The sequence below is a fragment of the Megalops cyprinoides genome, chromosome 12 (genome assembly GCF_013368585.1).
Source record: "Megalops cyprinoides isolate fMegCyp1 chromosome 12, fMegCyp1.pri, whole genome shotgun sequence".
Classification (NCBI taxonomy): domain Eukaryota; kingdom Metazoa; phylum Chordata; class Actinopteri; order Elopiformes; family Megalopidae; genus Megalops; species Megalops cyprinoides.
Genome location: NC_050594.1, coordinates 20,713,095 through 20,729,540, shown reverse-complemented (window position 1 = coordinate 20,729,540; position 16,446 = coordinate 20,713,095). Strand labels below are relative to the sequence as shown.

The 16,446-nt window shown below is 41.2% G+C and overlaps 3 protein-coding genes across 5 annotated transcripts in view; 2 read left to right on the top strand and 1 right to left on the bottom strand.

Annotated features, from left to right (window-relative positions):
• Positions 1 to 260: 260 nt before the first annotated feature.
• Positions 261 to 2,890, bottom strand: LOC118786621 (tetratricopeptide repeat protein 9A). The gene is made up of 3 exons (XM_036541796.1): positions 1,875 to 2,890; positions 1,071 to 1,253; positions 261 to 596 (listed from the first exon to the last, which is right to left on the bottom strand). Exons 1-3 carry the CDS (start codon positions 2,356 to 2,358, stop codon positions 520 to 522), a joined length of 744 nt encoding a protein of 247 aa, XP_036397689.1. The 5' UTR covers positions 2,359 to 2,890; the 3' UTR covers positions 261 to 519.
• A 1,755-nt stretch (positions 2,891 to 4,645) lies between these two features.
• On the top strand, positions 4,646 to 9,267 carry med6 (mediator complex subunit 6). Of its 2 annotated transcripts, none has more exons than XM_036541798.1 (9): positions 4,646 to 4,691; positions 4,828 to 4,887; positions 5,281 to 5,440; positions 6,034 to 6,125; positions 6,285 to 6,367; positions 6,586 to 6,694; positions 7,008 to 7,123; positions 8,081 to 8,108; positions 8,436 to 9,267. In XM_036541798.1, the coding sequence occupies exons 2-9, from the start codon at positions 4,866 to 4,868 to the stop codon at positions 8,564 to 8,566; spliced, it is 741 nt and encodes a 246-aa protein (XP_036397691.1). In that variant the 5' UTR covers positions 4,646 to 4,691; positions 4,828 to 4,865; the 3' UTR covers positions 8,567 to 9,267. The 2 variants fall into 2 exon arrangements, with proteins under 2 accessions (XP_036397691.1, XP_036397690.1); XM_036541797.1 differs by having other exon boundaries at positions 4,669 to 4,691; positions 4,804 to 4,887.
• Positions 9,268 to 12,378: 3,111 nt separating this feature from the next.
• Positions 12,379 to 16,446, top strand: part of pcnx1 (pecanex 1) — a 41,495-nt gene continuing 37,427 nt past the window's right edge. For both annotated transcript variants that reach the window (XM_036541752.1, XM_036541751.1), the window contains exon 1: positions 12,379 to 12,660. In XM_036541752.1, the coding sequence (XP_036397645.1) occupies positions 12,508 to 12,660 (153 nt within the window). In that variant the 5' untranslated portion in view covers positions 12,379 to 12,507. The remainder of the gene's footprint in view (positions 12,661 to 16,446) is intronic.

The window sequence follows — 16,446 nt, the reverse complement described above, 5'->3', positions numbered from 1 at the left end:
GGAGAGAGGCAAAATCAGGACCAAAGTGTGTTGTTGCTCATTTAGCTAGTAGCACCTACAGGCACATAGGCTGGAATTAGAGGGAATTTAGAGGAACTCATTCCGACTGGCGTATGTTGTCTTCAGTGTAAGCACAAGCTTCTCGTGTTTGAATTGGCAATGCACATTCAACTATGTTCTATACAGTAAAGGTTTAAGGGACTGTGGAAGTGAATGAGAATTTGAAGGGTATTTTTGTAGATAGCTTGTGTATCTGTGTGTGTGTGTGTGTGTGTGTATTTCCAACAATAAAATAGACAAATTGTAAAATGGCTGCACAAAGCCAACACAAACATGCACCTTGCACCCCAAAGCTCCGAAATCCAACAGAGGGAGGTTTGGCTCATATTGGCACCTATACAACAGGAATTTGTGGCTTGTGAAAAGTCATCCCAAAAAAAGGTGTGGACATTGCCAGGTTGCAGTGTTGGTGCACAGCTTTTGTGGCAGTGTTTCCATGGCAACAGCAACCTCTGTTTACTAGGCCTCCTTCTCCCTTTGCGCGCTACGGCGGATCTTCATCTCTGTCAACTGGATGTAGCGGATAACGTTGGTATCTGTCGCACAAAGACAGGAAAAGGCTGTTATCTCACACCGAAGCGTGGCAGGAAACAGTGGTTGAGATATGTGCAATGAAAGTCCAGAGCAGTGTGTGGAAAGTCTTTCCATTTCGGTGATAGACGTAGTTTGTTCAACAAATAGAAAAATAAGAATAACATTCATTCATAAATTATATAAAATGTATCAAATATATCTGCTATGTCACCCTAATTTCCCCTTTGGTTAAATCAAATGCAAATACAGATGAAGCGTATTATTTTATTTGAACCATTCAGGTCAATACACTTGTTCCTATAGGCTACAGTAGTAAACTGTCAGTAGTAGTAGTAGTAGTAGTAGTAGTCTGTCAGAACATTACCTAACATCAAAGTAAGTAATCACTGGTAAAAAATTTTAAAAAACGCAACGCTGTAAAGAAAGTAAGCACGGCAACATCGTAGGCTACTCCTAGCCTACGGCTCAGAACTAACCTGATGGCTGTTGCTTGTGCGACTCTTTCAGGTAGTAGAGGGCCTTCTGAAAGTCCCCCAGGTGGTAGTAGGCTACCCCGGAGCGGTACAACGCTTTGAAGTTCTCCCCTTCTTTCCTAAGGACCTTCAGGCAGTACTCCTTAACGCGCTCGTAGTTCACAAGCTCCATCTGCAACAGGCACGCTGGCACGGCAGGAGAGGGCAAACGCTGCGTTAGCAATGAATGCGTGTGCAAAGTTGCGTAAATAAAGACGGTTGAAGTCTGGATCGGGTCAGGTACGGACAGCACAATCACAATCACAGCACACGAAAATCTTGCCAATCCAATCTGTTGAGACCTCTTTCCATGATGCAAATAAAACACATTTTACGTGTCTGAGATGCTGAGATAAATAATGATGAAGCCAAAACAAGCCCTCTAGTCTATCTTAGTAAAGCAAACAATGCTTTACATTATACAAATTTACTAGATGAACCAATGTAAAAACATTTTGCAATGTACATTTAAGAGGATATCCCGAAAAATCCAATTATGAACTATGTTGCATTTCGTCGGCTCGTTTTTTTTCTATTTTTTTAACGGACCTAAAATAAAATTACAATTCAAAATGTCTGTCTTATGATATTTCTCAGACATAATTCATTACTCATGATGACGATCTAATGTTAAAAATAAATACTGCTATAACGGGGCTTTATCATAAATCATGCATGAACTCTGCAGTTGTCATGCATTTCAGCATTCATTGCTGTTACTGTTTTCCCATATGGCTCTTACAATCACCACAAAAATACTGTGGTTACCTGCAAGGCTGTTGTAACATTCGAGTTCGGCGTTTTCCACGGCGCCCTTTTGCTCATCTGTTAGAGTAGACTTGCTTATAGTTGGCAGTGCCGAAGAGGGCGACTTACAGCTGGCATCGGGGTCTCCCAACACCCGGCACAACCCTTTCATTTCGAGTAGCGCGCGGTGGTACTTGCCGATCGCCTCCCTGTATTTTTTATCCTTGTAACACTGTGTGCCTTGTGTCTTGAAGTCTAACGCACGTCTCACTAGGTCCGCAGGTTCAGTTTGTGGTGGCTGCTTTACGATTGATCCAACGTGGTGTCGACCCTGCTGCTGGGAGCGCATGTCCCTGGTCCGGCAACTTTGAGGCTGGCCACACTGCTGCAGCCTGGAGGTACCACCGACGTTGCTGCCGCTGTTATTACCATCGGTTCCATTACCCTCTACTGTGGTCGATTTCCCATCATGTCCAGCCCGATTTTGACTCATTTCCACGCTCATATACAACCACGGTAACCATACACGTTTTAATATGCGATCTCAAAAACAGCGCAAAGGCTAGCCGTTTATTTCCCCCGAGATTTCAAATTAGCCTCACGAGCTTCCACGGTTACCTCTTCACGCGTCTGCATACCCCGTATTCTCAATGTCGTAGCGTAGTTTTTCCCGTTAGCGCGTTCTAGCGGTGCCCGCTTTGGTCATTATTCTCAGCAGATAACAGGTCATTTCACGCATCATATAACAGTTTCTTCTTTTAATGTTGATTTCAAGTTCTTTCATTAATCGTGCTGTTACGAGGTAGTCTTTGCTCTTCTCATTTTCAGGGTAAGGATGAGGAGATTGAGTGAGTCCAACCTGATGCGGGCGTTTTGTCTACCTCAAGACTGGAATGCAGACATGCTTTACGAAACAAGGAGTCCGGCTTTTTTCTGTCGCTTTTCATAAGCTCTGCCTCTCTATCCACATATACCAGTCAGCTTAAGGATGACGTATTCATCGTCAGATCACGTTAATATACATACATTTGTGAAAACGTAAAGAGGATGCCTGGTTTTAAAATGGTGTCATATGAGGACCATGTTTTTTCACGATGAAAAATGATCTTGTAATAAAGTTTGTTTTATTTATAATTACTGATGAGAGAAGTTTTTAGATAGTTGGTTGTTTATTACATTTTTATTATTATCTTCAGCATCATCACTGCAGATTGTAGACCATATGAAAGTAATTAAAAAAAAAAACCTGACCAAACCAATTGACCAAATTGTGCCCCAATAAAGTCAAATTGCTAACACCCCCTCCCTCACCCTTGCCCCCAATTTGTTGTGAATATAAATAGTATATGGAATACATATGCTGACTGCCCCAGTGCAGCTGTTTTGTGGTGATTTGGGTGTGTCCAAGGACTGACATGGCTGGGTGGGGCATCCTTTCTAATTTATAGTTGAAAGTGTGTAGAATGTGGCCCATACAGCTGCAGAACATCAAAGTTCTGATGCCAAAAATTCTGCTATAACCAAAAATGCCACACCCATCTCCCTAACTGTCTCTCACACTCCCTTTCCAGCTGCTTCCCAAAAACCTTGTTTATGTCTTTGTGTCTGCGTCTGATGCTATCATGTCCCAACATATGTCATTTTAATAGCAGTTGTTTATACAGAAGTTTTTTCAGATTTTTTTTTTTTAGTTTGTCAGTAATGCCAATAATACTTTAATTCTCTCGCTCACTCTCTCACTCGTGTGAGTATAGTTGCCAGTTGGGCTCTGTTTTGTCTCAATGCGTCAGAGCAGTAAGTGTCAGTTTACCAGCTGGTGTAAAGATTCTAAAGAGTGACAGAAATGACAACAGCTCTGCCCCACTGAGTGGCAAGAACAAGAGCAGCTGATACAATAATCAAGGCTTCAAGTCATTTAAAATAGGCACGTACAGGAATGCTAAATACTCTGCATATGGTTTGTGTGTGTGTGTGTGTAGGGGGATGTGTTTATTTATATTATGTAGTTGTCTGTGTAGTGGGTAGAAAGAGATTTCCAAATGTACAAAGCAACAGATTTATTTGCCTTTCTAGATCACAGTTGGTAACCACAAATACAATATCACCATGCTGTAGAGCATGCATTCTATTTTTTTCTATCTATTGTAGCCCCACTGTCAACTCCTCACCTCTTAATACCATCATCAAATATTGTACCTTAAAAGTTTGTGAACCATTCTTAAGATTGTTCTTTATTAGGGTGTTTTAATAATTGTTGCTCATTAGGTTTTGTGGTTAGAGAAACCGTAATGGCTAATTGATGTTTATTGGAAGGAAGCTGGAAATAGTGGAAGTGGGGTGAATGTATCTGGGATGGAAGATCTTCAGTCAATTCCCTTTCTCAGATGTTTGTTCATATATTAATTTCTACATAATCTAACTTTAGACAGTATCAGCTCATGCACAGTATACAAATTAGCAATGGTTTATTAGAGGGGCTTGAACTTGAAGAGCTGTGTGTTTCATGTGACAGCAGGTTTCTTCTATTTCACATTCTTCTTCTTGTTATTATTTATAACACACAAAATAAACATATTGTTACAGGAAAAGGTTATTTAGTATTCATATGAACTAAGAGCGCTTGCTCATACAGCTCTTACGCTACGCACTAGTTATAGATATTTTGTCAAGACAGCTTTGTTAGTCACCCTGTAGCGTAGCATCCACCTCATCGAATAAACACGAAAGGTTGAAGCATTAACGCAGCCCAGGCCCGGGCGAAGAACGCAAATGCGTAATGACGTCATCTTGACTCGACCACTGGAACAAACTGCGACGGGAATGAAGTTAGCTGGCTAGGTAGGTATCTAGCTGTTTACAGGAATATTACCTGTATTTCCCCACGCAACTACAGACTTGTTCTTCATCTACTACGTTCTCTCTCCGCGCACCATTATAAAATACGCGTCAGTGAATTTGCACTGGTCTCCTGCAGAGCTGGTAATCGTGGAAACCCGTTGAATCTTTTACAAGATGGCGTCGGTGGATTTAAGAGGTAACAAGCTTTTTTGTTTATTTTCTGTATTTATTTGTGTTTCCAGATTTGTTTTATTTTGCCATCAAAATGGAAGTTTCTACAGATATAGCCTCAACAGGATGTTTTAAATTCAACTCGCTAGTTAGCTAATTGGCTTTTTAGGACCAAGAGGACCAAGATATCTCCATAGCTCATCGTTTAAACTGTTTCTGTTTTTAGTATTTGAAGTAGCTTTGTTTGCAGTGAAATATAATGTCAGCATTTCATTTTAGAGACGATGTGTTTGGTCACAATATGCAAATCTTCATCAATGAATACATTTAGCTTGCTAAATTGTTGTGCCAGTCACACAACGAATTCTCCAGGTAGTTGGATTAGTGATTCCCTGTGATTCTGCGTATGACTGTCCAGACAACCTCCTTGGGATCTCGTGGGTTGACAGCGGCTGGGTGCCCATCCTCAACCCTGGTAATGTGCTGGATTACTTCTCCGAGAGAAGCAACCCGTTCTACGACCGCACATGCAACAACGAGGTGGTCAAAATGCAGCGGCTCACCCTCGACCATTTGAAGTAGGTGTTGCTCTCATATCAGTATCTAGGCGGCTGTTATTTATTATGACGAACACGGTATATACAGTACGGAATATCCATAAATGTTGGATTAAAGATTATGTGTATGAGTTAGTGTGCCGTTGATTGCCGCACCATATTATGAGTGCACTTGAGTTTGTGTCTCAGCCCTATAACGAGAATGTAGGTGTTTATGTTTGTTTCTTAGTCAGATTGTGAGTCTGAGTATGTCTTTTTTTCTCGGATTGGGTTTGTGTGTTTGACAGTAAGACTTTGTGTCTCTTGTTGGATAATGCATGTGTGTTCCTCTGAAATACTGAAAGTGTATGCCTCTGTCTTAGATGGTGTGTGCTGTGTATCAGTCGGATTTTGAGTATGTGTGGCTGTATTTGATACAGATGATGTGAGAGTCTGTGTCTCTCAGCCCAATAATTATGTGTGTATGGTATCTGAGTTAGATTGTTAGTTTCTCCCCCCCCCCCCCACTGTCAGATGGTGTGTGTGTGGGAGTAGGTATTAGATTCTGTGTGTTTAATTTTCTGTATCAGATGGTGTGGGTGTGTATTAGATCTCAGTGTGTTTGTCTCTCTCAGTCAGATGGTGGGGGTGGAGTATATCCTTCTCCATGCTCAGGAGCCCATTCTGTACATCATCCGCAAACAGCAGAGGCAGTCTCCCAATCAAGGTGAGCCATCTGGAAATGAAAGAAAGCTAGCACCATTTGTACCACACGTGAACCAACAGCCTGTAACAGAATTTGTTAAGTGGACACGTGTCAGATGTTTTAGAAGCTGATGTTCTGCCTCTTTTCTACTTGTTCCTCTGTCTTTTCTCTGCACTACAGTCATCCCCTTATCGGACTATTACATCATTGCGGGGGTGGTGTACCAGGCTCCAGACCTGGGTTCTGTTATAGGTTCCCGAGTGGTGAGTTCCCTGAGTAATTTGTCAGCACAAACTGTGCAGCTTCTTTGTTGATTTTGAGAGAAGTGACTCACTGCTCTGGAAGCAGATTAAATCTACGAATGATTTGTTTTTTTATTTGCTGGGTTACACTTGTGTCTTTGTATCTGTGTGTCAAATTTAATGGTGGACACTTTAGTCAGGTTCACAGTCTAGAATATTCTGACTTCCTTTTCCCAAAGCTGTCTGCAGTCCATGGAATCCAGTCTGCCTTTGACGAGGCCATGTCTTACTGTCGCTACCACCCCTCCAAAGGATACTGGTGGCACTTCAAGGACCAGGAAGAAAGAGGTTAGTTCTGGGGGCGCAGGGGTTACACTACATCTAGCTATATAAGTATTTTAGCTTCTCCTGAGTTTCCGTAGGTGTAACATGTATGAATGGATAATATACAACATGTAAATATACATAATAATATTTGTAAAGTTTTCTTCAGTCACCTGCTGGATGGATAATACTTGTCATTATGATGCATTTTCCATTCATTAATTTCCATTCCTTTGGGTTTTTCAAGATTGAAGTATATAGATGCGAGGAATTACTGGTTTCTGTGCCATGAGTTTGTGTGGAACTTTGAAATTCTTTTCTTTCCATATATTTACAGAAAAGGCCAAACCAAAGTCGAAAAAGAAAGAGGAGCCCAGCTCCCTATTTCAGCGACAAAGGGTTGACACATTGCTCCTGGATCTCAGGCAGAAGTTCCCTCCAATCTTCTATCAGGTACAATACGACAGAGTCCTCTGCCATTTGTTGCTAAACTTAGTTAAAGAACTATATGAAAATCCTGCTCTGAATTTCACCCACAGACTGTCAGTGGTGGAATGAGCTTCCCACTGCTCTCAGCCCAGCAGAGTCTCTCACCACCTTCTGTTGCTTGGATCTGATCCCTCGCCGCCTTAGATTTTGCCAAATGAATCAGCAGCTTTTTTCTCCAGTTATGCAACCCTATTTAGGAATTGCCAGTTGTACGCTAGGTTTGCTTCACTGCAACAGTCTTTACTTGCAGAGGAGCACTGAAGCGAGGCAAATGCAATCTTCTGACACTGGCACGCAGCCAGAGGGGTGTTTTTCACACTACAAGTCACATAGCTCCCTATAGATGAGTGGTTGCTCTTTGGAGGATAGGTGTGGCATCCCACTCACAGGCGCTTAACAAATCGTAGGGTACCTGAAAGTGGTAAGGTGAGGAAGCCCTGGCCGACCTACCCACCACTATCCCCTGTTGAAGGAAGCCAGTTAGTTCTGCTGCTGTGAGATTCCAGTCATTGTCTGCAAATGACACAGCCAGTTTTTAACCCAGGCCGTAGGGCTCAGCCTGCAAATGGAAAAAGCCTTCCCGGCTGAGCCACTCAGGACCCCCCATATAGCACCTTTTAGATATGATTTTTTGAGTTGTATTATTTAGTTCTAGGATATTGCACTGGGTAGGCGTTGTAATAATTCTGAATTGTCTGCATTTTTATACCTGTATTTGTTGATTTGTGTTTGCAATTGTATTGTATTATGTGTGCTGCACTTTTCTGTAGTGGTCTTTTTGTGACTCTTGGTTTTGGGAAAATCACTGCTCACATAATTCAGTTTCCCTGTGATACAGAGAGAGGAATAGGAATGATGAGGTGAATATAGTTTTAATTCAGCAGGATAAGAATTAATCAATTTTTGTTGTGATATTTTCAGCCCAAGCCTGGGGAGAAGCCTATACCAGGTATGGATCCACTATCATTTCCGTTGGACAACAAAATAAAATGAAAGTATTTAGTTATTAATTAATGTTCCAATAAATATTCTTATTCTGAACACATACAAAGAAGGTTTGACTGAATCAGATTCTGTGATTGAGTATGAATTGCGACACCAGAAGTAAGGAGAAAAAGAAATAATTTGGTGGTTGGCAAACCTGAGATCACACGCACAAATTACCGTATGGCGCTGCAGCTCCGTTATTGGTCAGTGAATGAATGAGTCTTTTGATGCATAGGAGGACCTTCATGGCTGCTCTGTGTGTTGATGTCATCTTTACATCCTGCTGTAGTTGAGGTGAAGAAGGAGCCGGAGCCCCCGGCGGAGTCTGTGAAGCAGGAGGAGAGGGAGCCGGCGGCCAAGACCCCCGCGCCCGCACCCCCGAGCAAGGCCCCGCCAGAGAAGCGGGCACGGCTACAGTGATGGCCCCACGTGCAGAGGGCCTTCCAACCAAATGCAGATGCATGAAATGACAGGGCAGTGGGCACATTTCTATGGACTGGTGTGTACACTGGGAGGCAGTGCCAATCCCTTGCTGCCATGTTTAGTGTTGGTTCTGTGCCTGTGTGGGGGCAGGCTGGAGCATCACTGATAATATGTTTTGCTTCTGGCTGATAGGTCTACTTTTCTTGAACAGATGAGAAAAGAGGTGGTTCAACTGCGAAGTGGTATCAGATGATTTCGCAACAGTCTCTCCCGTGAAAAATCTGTCCTGAATCTCTGGCTTGCCTTTCACACACCTACACAGTGTAACAAGTTACTTTGGACACAGCAAACAGAGATCCCTACCGTGTTGCATTACAGTGAAACTCAATAAGTAAATTGTTGTTCAAGAAGGGGGAGAGTGAAATTAAAAGTGACAGATCATAATGGGGGTGCTCAGGGCACTCTCCTAAGTGTCCTTCAGAGGGTCTGTCTACACACATCTGAGGCGGGGAGTGTGCGTGCAGCTTATCGCTCACATGGTGGGCTTGCATGCCCCTGCATGAGTGTAGCTCACCTCACAAATCCTACACTACCAGGCAGCAGCACCACACTGCTTCTAGGACTGTCTGAACTTGCTGAAGATGTGTGCTGATAAATAGCTACACATGACATATTTTTAAAAAGTTAATGGACCAAAGTCACAAGAAAACATTTTATATGAGACAGATAAAGGCTCACAAGTGCATTCTTATCATTTTTTGTGTGGTTTTGTATGGGGAGAACAGCAAGCTAGTGTGTGCTTGGTTCATCACTATCTTTAGTGTCACTGTCAGGCAACATACCCAGACTCCTGTGAAATCCAGTATATGGGTATAGGTATAACCCTTGTGTTGACAAATTCATGTCTTCTATGTAGTATTTGATCTCCATATTGCATTGCTTTGCATTTTGTTACTGTATAGAATTTGGAATGGGCCCTTCATTTTGGAATTTTTTGTTTGTTGGAAATTTTTGTGTATTGTTAGAGATATTTGTTAAAAATCTGGCTGTTGGACTGATAAAGCAACGCCACTTATTTTGTTATGCAGATAGAAATGAACTGATGTGTAAATGTGTGTGTCTCTTTAGAGTGCTTAGAGAAGAAATGTCCATGGCTTCCTTGAAGAACGGTGAATAAATGCAAAGTGTTGTTTTGCATAGAGGTTTGAGACTTTATAACTTAACCTCTATTACTGTCAAATGTATACCAAGAGGCGTCAAAGAAAAACAGAAAGGTTTACACGTGCAAATGTGGACATGATTGTGGCATGTTCTAAATCTGTGATCAAGTGTACAAAAACAGGTAAAACTTTATTTGATTACAACAGACTGGAGTCCTGAGTGTAGCACTGTCATGTCCAGAATGGCCAGATGTTTTAATGTACACCAGAGAACATTCTGCTGTGACCAATTATTCAGGCAGGTTCAGTACATTACTGACTAACTTTGCAGCCCTGCTTCACCACCCCCTAGCAAGATTTGCAATATGATCTCATCCATTTTTGTGGTCAGTTGTTTTCATTGCAGTCCGAATATCACAAAACATGGAATTTCATACAATGTCCCTCGTTTTTTTGTTGTGCAAGAACCAGCCCCCCAATCCCTGCCCCCCCCCCCCCCCTTGGAAAAGACAATTAGACAGGACGGAACATTCTAATCAATTACAGTGACTCACAGTAACGACCTGGCATTGGCAGCTTTTGATTTCCAGGCCTCCATTTTCCTGCATCTCAGTGTACCATGAAAAAGCACCTGGATGCTCCTGTGTCTTTGCTGGATAACAAACAAGGGCAACACACATCGAAACATTGAGCCAAACCTAAACTGCCATAATGTAGGATGCAGTGAGCAGTTGGTCTGCTCTAAAAGCAGAGCCAGCGCTGCAGTTATGTTCCGGGAGTTGTGCAGGTGGGCAGGTTTGGAGATTATGGCCTGACAGTAGAAAGTACAGGACAGTATGGACTGCACAATATTTTAAAGATAAGATTCTGATCCTGCACACCCTTACCTGCGAAAGGTAATGTTATGTTTGCATAGGCAAGGGTGTACATGTGAAGTCGATCTGATATGGAACAATGTGCATGTAAGGTGGCATGGACCCAAAAGGACCCAAGGTTTAATAACCCACTGTGTTATTAAAATAAAAATTGCAACCACCGTTGGTTTGGAGATGTGCAAATGCGGAGTGCAGTTAATTGTTCATTTGTAGCACACCAAATATTATCGTGTGATCGGCAAACGTGATGTGTTACAAATAAGCAAGAGACTGAGATGAGTTAAACTTAATTTGGTTAAGAGATGATTAAGAAATAGAATTACAAATGTAGAGTCCTTGCAGGCTGTGGCGCCATCTTGTGGCGAATATATACACTGGCCATCTAAACGTTTATAAATCTCTCCCAAGTATAGTATCTGAACGCAGTGAACACGCCTCCAAGGCCTGAAAAGCACAAATACTGACGGAGCATCCTAGATTACTTACACATTAAATTTGGGAGCGTCTAGAAATTGTTTATCATTTCATAATGTTCTTTATTCAATAAAAATAGCTGTCTAATCTCTGCATGCTCTTACGGTTTCAGTTCTAGATGACAAGTAACCAAGATATATGACAATTTATTAATTCACAAAATGAGATTTACCAAATGAAACTGATAATAACTGAGTGATCTGAAAGCTTTGTTGGATTGCAATTACCCAGAACCATCTTAACAGATGCCTAATCTAACTGAAAATATAAGATATATATAGAAAATATATATTTTAGCTAATGGTTTGTGAGGGGATTGATCATGTCCCACATCAACATAGTGTTGACGTTACATCACCAAAATGGCCTTGCTGTAATTGGTCTCACACTAAAACTGTTGAGCTGCGGATGCTTCACTACTTCAAGTTTGCATTTGTGCATTGAAATTAAATAAATGGACACTGTGTAGAATGGTAGTTCACTGTACAGGCAAGTGGGATATGACTCTGTAATATGAAATTTAAGACATCGTGCAGATACTTCAATAACACGTTATTTTTTTTACTCCCATCTATGTCTCTCGCTCTGTATGTGTGTGTTTACCTGTTATTACATGTTTCTTCCTGTGCTTGACTTCACTAATCAATGTTTCATATACATTTTAGACATTCCTTATTATTTAGGGTCACATTTGATTAAAGGGCTCTGAAACTCTAAACTTTGCGGTGCTTTTATAGAAACTGCAAAGCACCAGACATTAGTACAGAATGCCGTGAAAGTTGGGACTTGCTATGAAAGGGATGACGAGACAGTTTTCACAACAAAATAAAGGATGATTGATGTTAAACCACGTATGAGGTCATGCTGTCATGACTTGACATATGTGTTGAATTTGGTGCAGAAATCTCTAATGGGCACTAAATAATAGGTGCAAGACCAGAGTTGAAATTTACTGTGCTGCTTTTAAGCTTCTGAGAACGGTTTGAGTGTATGAGCGTTATCGTTTGCGATTAAACATTTTAGCAAAACCTCAAGTGAAAATGAGCTTCCATTACCCAGACTGCCACACCAAGGGTCACAATATAAGAATATATTCTTTACTCACAAAATATAATATAACAATATTATGTGTAATTTTCCGCCACGAGAGAGCGCCATGGAGCAAAATAGAATCTCGACGTTTTAGACTGCTCTCTTTGCTCTGTGTTGTTTTGTAGCGTAAACGCGCAGGGCGTGGTGGGATACGAAGCTCCTCAGTGGAGGACCGAGAATAGTCCTCCAAGCTAGGTAGTTGCGGAGAAGATGGCTGCAGTAAGGATTTTCAGACCAGTGTCTGAAAACATAACACTGTTTGTCATGTTTCAGGACGGTTAGCCTCCGCGTTACCCGACTCTTTCTTTATATGTTCACGGTCTGAACGGGATAAATCATGGGATCTCAAACACTTCAGATCCTGAGGCAAGGAGTCTGGGCTTCTATTACAGGAGGCTGGTATTACGATCCCCATCAAAATACATTTGTCAATGCCTTACACCTCTACATATGGCTCTTCCTACTTTGTTTCCCCTTTACGCTTTACATGGTGAGTTGTTTTGCATGCTATTTGTGTGTCCTTAAGGTATGTTTAAGTCGCAGGTCGCTAGCCAGCTAACGACTGTCCGTTGTGTCTATGCGAGGGACTAGGTAACCAGCTATCGTTTACCGTGAGCTGGGGGCTTTCGTTGAGCTAGCTAGCTACTGGTGTAGGTGGACCCTTTGTTTGAAAACGTTACCGTTTATTGCCATCAGTAATGGCAAATACGATGCTGTGTCACAGTTCTTTAGATATCTAACACCTGGGTTTGTGTATGTTGTGTCTTTTGATGACCGTTAGTTTTGATGATGTTGTCAGGTGCGATTTCATCACTTCGACGGCAGTTAGCTATCTAGCTAGCTAGGCAGTAATCATTGGATTTGCTTTGGTTTCCAGAGAAATCCATAGCTTGACAGAGGTAGCCAACGTTTGCAAGCTAGCTCATTGTAGGTATTTAGATAATCAACAAGCTAACATTAACTAACGTTAGCTTACTTCCCCGAGTTGCCTATAGTTAGTTAGCTGTGTGGACAAGCAGTTTGTAGAAATAGGAAATTATCTCAGCTAGGTACCCGTCCAGGTACCTAACGTTTTTTATCATTGTAGGTAGCTAGCCGTCACCACCTAACATGCTAGTTAGGTGGCTAGCTACAGTTGTTGATTAATTGTTCCAGCACAATGGCTGGCTAGTAAGCTAGCCAGTAAATAAAGGCTATATAAAAGTAAAATAAACATCTGTCCACCAGAGGCTAAGTTAGCGGTTGTTTCATGACCAGAAGACGCAGCTGTCTTGCTGTGTGAAAAGTTGCTTCCCCCGTATTAATTGCCTAAACACCTATATTGCTAGATATCTTATATCTATCGATTGTTTACTTGCTAGCCAGCGAAGTCAGCTAAGCTTACTCAGATAATGGACGCTACCTGTTATAAATCACTTTAACGTGATAATGCTAACCATAACGGATTATGTACTGATCAAAATATGAAGGCAAGGCGAATGTGATTTTATCTAAAGAAGATCCTTCTCACCCTCAGCTAAGATAGCAAGGTAGTTAGACTGTCATTTTTGTGTTTTCAATCTAGACCTTAGTAGGTGGATATTTGTTTAATTGATAAGTACATATATGATAATAACAGTTATGTAGCCAGTTATCCTTGGGTCTGAAACATTAGACGTTCTTCTGACAAGGTGTCGTGTCATCTTAGTGGTGTCATTTACGTGAGTACAAGGTGAACGGCAAACTGCACTTACTAGCACCTTGGACACTGTCCCAGTTTCTTCCATTGTAAATTCTGTCCGAGTCCGACAGCGTAGTGTATAGAAAAGGGACTCCTATCTGACAGACAGACCATGACCTTCCTGGTTATGTGCGCGTACAGAATGTTTCATATACATGTATTTTTTATGTACTAAATTCTTAGGGCAAACTTTTGTACAAGATATTGGGTACGAATTTCTCTGTTTTCGATAAAAGGAGTATAGCTCGGTAGCAGTCCTTCTGAGTGATGTTTAGTGAGATTACCGTGAAACTCAGCTATAACAGATCCTCATCGACCTGCTTCATGTCCATGTCAGTCTTTTTCTCCGATAGTCCTGTTAACCACTGCGCCCTTATCAGTCATGTGGCAAGCGTTTAACGTGTCGAGGGAGGGAGAAAAGCACTGCATTATTGAGCTCTAGCATAGATATACCAGCAGTAAAATGAGCTGACCCCATTGTAACCCCCCAACTGTCTTCATATTAAATTGGGTCCCTAATCCAGTTACCAACCATCTTTTTATGGGAAACTGACTCCAGCTGTTTGTGAAGCTCCACAGGGGGGTTAGGTGTTTACACAGGGCCCATTCTGCACCTTTGTTATTCATTTTAACAGGTCTGTTTCTTTAGCAAGGTACATCTGACAGTATTTCCCTTGAATGTGCAATGTTCAAAGAACATCATTTGCACTTTCAAGCTATTGCTGCCGAAACAAATTTAAGGATGATATATTTTTGATGTGCTCGCTTTTCTTGGTGCTGTTTTGTAAGGCTTGTTGACTAACCACTGAAGGAGTGCTTTATGCAATAAAGCTAGCTTAGTTTGCTATGTGTGTCTACATACAGTACATAGTATATATATTTTTTCACTTGTCTGTGAAATTGTTAGCTACCTTGCATTTGTTTAAAAAAAAAAACTCATCTGAGTAATGTTCATTTTGAGCAAATACCATGGTAACAGGCTTACTAAGTAATGTTGTAACCAATAACAGACAGGAAAGGTAGCGGTTAGCATTTTTGAATGCCAGCTGGCTCCAGCGTTCTCTTTGATAAAAAACCAGCTACATTTTGTTTTAGCTAACAATTAATGATTACCTGAAATGTCCCTTCAGACTTTCAGCTGTTTATTTCTCTTGCTTTAGAGCTATAGACATAAGAGTGTTAAAAGGGTAAATAACAAGAACAAAATGTTCAGCCCACTGAGGCTTGTGATTTTGCCTATAGTACATCCACAGGTAGCACTAAGTCAGACATAGTCATGGAACAATCCAGGGGCCCTTGCTTTGTCGAGCTTTTCTGTTTCTCCATTTTAGGTAAGGAAACCTTATATCCTTGCCTCCATGTCTTTGCCTAAGCGCAGTGGGGGAGACCTGTGTCAGGCCACCAACAGAGCTGGTCAGCAAAAATCAGCTTTGTGTAGCTTTTCTTGTCTACATCAGTTTGCAGTAGATGTAAAAGGTTATTGCGACCCCTTTAACTGCCGGAACCCCCCAGTAACCACAAAGAAGGGGCAGTATATGGCATTGGACCTATCTGTTTCAGTATGTATGAAGACATCTTGTGACAGAGATGACCTTCAGTAACACAGACTCAATCAGTGCTTAAACTTTCTCAGAAGTAAATTATTATTTATGTAAATGTCTTTGGAGGGACAAACAACCAAATTAATTTAGCACATTTCAGATTTCATTTAAAGAACATTAAATAGCTTGTTGGAGTACTCGCTGTCAAGGAAGGTGATCAGTTGTAGCCAAATATTTAGAATATTTACCTGGCTGTGTTCCATCTTCCCATCATTTTCTTCAAAATATGTTGAAAATGTAATTGAATGTTACAAAATATGTGGCTTTTTCTGTTTCCGCTTTGCATGATGGAGTTAAATATAATTATTACTGCATGTAGGTGAAAGTTATCCTCTTCTCAGCAGATTCACATACTTACATAATTTTAACCAATTTAAAAAACCTGAAGGAAGTCACAGATCAAAATTTCTTTCCAGGTTGTAAAAGGTTTGGGGACTCCTTGTTATGTGCTGTGTGAATTGTGTCATCTTGTCACTTGTATCATCGATGTTTTGGAGAATTGTCCTCTTGTTGTCTTGAGAACACTGATAGATGATTTTAAAAGGGGAATGCCTTTAAAAATCATATCATGACATGCTGTTCCATACTTTGGAAACAGTCCCTACTCCTACACCTAACTTTCTTTCATGTCTCAAACTGAGCACTGTGTTCTCAAGCAAAATCACCCTCCTTTTATGTGTCAGAGGCAGAAGTGCTCAGATTGATCTTCTTAGATTTTTGGATGATAATCTGACACTCTGCCTGTTTACAGATAACACATTTCAAAATAATAGAGAGATCAACGTGTTTGTGTAGGCTTGATTTCTGGGTGACCTAGACACTTGAGGATTCACATTGGTTCTGAAATACTGGATGTGATTCTAGGTGTGAAAGGGGGTGTTTAGTAATAGCGCAAGCAGTTTTTCACACTTGCTGTTAACGAAGGTAAATATGTTGAGTAGACTAGAGTTGCGTA

What these genes read in the sequence shown, in the direction of transcription:
- LOC118786621 (XM_036541796.1), bottom strand. Translation starts at nt 2,358, where the DNA reads ATGAGCGTGGAAATGAGTCAAAATCGGGCTGGACATGATGGGAAATCG. An exon ending in ATGTTACAACAGCCTTGCAG is followed by an intron (nt 1,254 to 1,874) that starts GTAACCACAGTA and finishes CTGCCGTGCCAG; the next exon opens with CGTGCCTGTTGCAGATGGAG. An exon ending in GCACAAGCAACAGCCATCAG is followed by an intron (nt 597 to 1,070) that starts GTTAGTTCTGAG and finishes TTTGTGCGACAG; the next exon opens with ATACCAACGTTATCCGCTAC.
- med6 (XM_036541798.1), top strand. Translation starts at nt 4,866, where the DNA reads ATGGCGTCGGTGGATTTAAGAG. An exon ending in TCCCTCCAATCTTCTATCAG is followed by an intron (nt 7,124 to 8,080) that starts GTACAATACGAC and finishes TGATATTTTCAG; the next exon opens with CCCAAGCCTGGGGAGAAGCC. An exon ending in TGGGGAGAAGCCTATACCAG is followed by an intron (nt 8,109 to 8,435) that starts GTATGGATCCAC and finishes ATCCTGCTGTAG; the next exon opens with TTGAGGTGAAGAAGGAGCCG.